Consider the following 2,347-nt stretch of genomic DNA (forward strand, 5'->3'; position numbering starts at 1 on the left):
GTTTGTCTGCAGGTATCAGGTACCTGCTGATCCAGGTGTGTTTGTCTGCAGGTATCAGGTACCTGCTGATCCAGGTGTGTTTGTCTGCAGGTATCAGGTACCTGCTGATCCAGGTGTGTTTGTCTGCAGGTGCAGCGTCAGGTGAAGCGCATGTCGTCTCCGGGCTGCAGCTCAGTCTCTGTGAAGTGGCAGCAGTTCAATCCTGCAGCTCCTCCACCTGTTCAGGCACCGAAGCAGCTTCACGCTCTCTTCAACGACCACCACACCCTGGTGTACGGCCTGGTGCCGCACTGCACACAGGTACGCCTCAGGTTCTGCTCAGGTCAGGATCAGAGGGAGGGAACAGCTGCTGGGCGGGGCAGATAAACAGTCCAGTAGGATGTAGATGTTTTTAAGAGTGATGTTTTTTTACTTTGTTAAATTTAATTTGTAAATTGTTCTAACAAATTAAATGTAAATGTGACCAGGCTGTAAAAACACCCTGAGTTCATCTGTTTCCAGCAGCCACACCTCTAACCTTCAGTCAGGTGTCGGTCCGGTCCGGTCCGGTCCGGTCCGGTGTTCAACACCCCCTGTCTATCATCCATCTTTCATCGAAGATCTTTATGATTCTTTTGTTTCAGTAACAGTTTCAGTGCAAAACTAAACATTTCAGACAGTTTGATCAACAATTTATTGTCTTCAGAAAAATCCTTGTTCAGACTCATCCTGTTCCTGTTCGATGCACCTCACCTGAACAGCACAGGTGTACATCAGGAGTGTCTGCTGGTCTGACTCGACTATTCTGATCTGACTCCTCTGGTCTGACTCGACTCTTCTGGTCTGACTCGACTCTTCTGATCTGACTCGCCTGGTCAGACTCGACTCGTCTGGTCTGACTCGACTCTTCTGGTCTGACTCGACTCCTCTGGTCTGACTCGACTCTTCTGGTCTGACTCGACTCCTCTGGTCTGACTCGAATCTTCTGGTCTGACTCGACTCTTCTGATCTGACTCGTCTCGTCTGGTCTGACTCGACTCGTCTGGTCTGACTCGACTGCTCTGGTCTGACTCGACTGCTCTGGTCTGACTTGACTCCTCTGGTCTGACTCGACTCCTCTGGTCTGACTCGACTCCTCTGGTCTGACTCGACTCCTCTGGTCTGATTCGACTCTTCTGGTCTGACTCGACTCTTCTGGTCTGACTCGACTCTTCTGGTCAGACTCGACTCGTCTGGTCAGACTCGACTCGTCTGGTCTGACTCGACTCATCTGGTCTGACTCGTCTGGTCTGACTCGACTCGTCTGGTCTGACTCGTCTGGTCTGACTCGACTCGTCTGGTCTGACTCGACTCGTCTGGTCTGACTCGACTCGTCTGGTCAGACTAGACTCTTCTGGTCTGACTCGACTCCTCTGGTCTGACTCGACTCATCTGGTCTGACTCGACTCCTCTGGTCTGACTCGACTCGTCTGGTCTGACTTGACTCGTCTGGTCTGACTCGTCTGGTCTGACTCGACTCGTCTGGTCTGACTCGACTCATCTGGTCAGACTCGACTCTTCTGGTCTGACTCGACTCGTCTGGTCTGACTCGACTCCTCTGGTCTGACTCGACTCCTCTGGTCTGACTCGACTCTTCTGGTCTGATGACTGTGAAGAGTTCTCTGGGTTTCAGGCGACTCTTCTGGGGACCCTGGCGGGTCAGGAGCTGCAGACGGTGGTGTCCACCACAGAGCTGCAGAAGACCAGAGGAACGGTAAGAACCTGTTTGTTCTTCAGGTAGAGAACCTTAAAGCAGACTCAACCATGACTGATGACCTGTCTTCAGTTTCTCCACAAGCTCACAGCCAGGGCCCTGATCAGGGACTATGAAGACGGAAGCCTGGACACGAGCGAGGCCGAACACGAGGTAGGCGTGTGGGTTCTGACCCGGCCCAGTCTCAGGCTCAGCTGACTGCAGACTGACCGGTGTTTGTGCTCATTCAGGGAAAGAAGGCAGAGCTGAAGTCGTTCATCGTTGAGCTGAGCAAAGAGTTCTCCGTCCTGTCTCAGTTCACCAGCTTCGTGGCCATTGAGGACAGGGTTGGTTGGTGTGTGTCCTCACTAAGCTCTGGACTGATCCAGTTCCAAACCAAACCAGGTCCTTCTGTCCTGTTTCAGGACCAGCAGCTGGAGGACGGCGTCACCGACATCCCCAAGCTGATTGCAGAGGAGGATGTGGACTTCCTGCCGTACATCAGCTGGACTGCCCCTGAGGACACTCAGACACCAACAGTGAGGACTTTTCTGGCCAATCTCAGAGACATTGTCCCGACTTTCCTGTCTAATCTCAGAGACATTGTCCCGACTTTCCTGTCTAATCTCAGAGACA

At 52.7% G+C, this 2,347-nt stretch overlaps 1 protein-coding gene across 1 annotated transcript in view; it reads left to right on the forward strand.

The window, feature by feature from the left end:
* The window catches only part of parp4 (poly (ADP-ribose) polymerase family, member 4), a gene marked incomplete in the record, with an annotated part of 45,772 nt that overhangs the window by 27,358 nt on the left and 16,067 nt on the right, over window positions 1–2,347 (forward strand). The window contains 5 exon segments of the mRNA XM_014025808.1: window positions 130–300; window positions 1,652–1,732; window positions 1,805–1,885; window positions 1,963–2,058; window positions 2,137–2,250. Coding sequence (XP_013881262.1) covers window positions 130–300; window positions 1,652–1,732; window positions 1,805–1,885; window positions 1,963–2,058; window positions 2,137–2,250 — 543 coding nt within the window.

The sequence above is a fragment of the Austrofundulus limnaeus genome, unplaced genomic scaffold, assembly GCF_001266775.1.
Source record: "Austrofundulus limnaeus strain Quisiro unplaced genomic scaffold, Austrofundulus_limnaeus-1.0 Scaffold501, whole genome shotgun sequence".
Classification (NCBI taxonomy): Eukaryota; Metazoa; Chordata; class Actinopteri; order Cyprinodontiformes; family Rivulidae; genus Austrofundulus; species Austrofundulus limnaeus.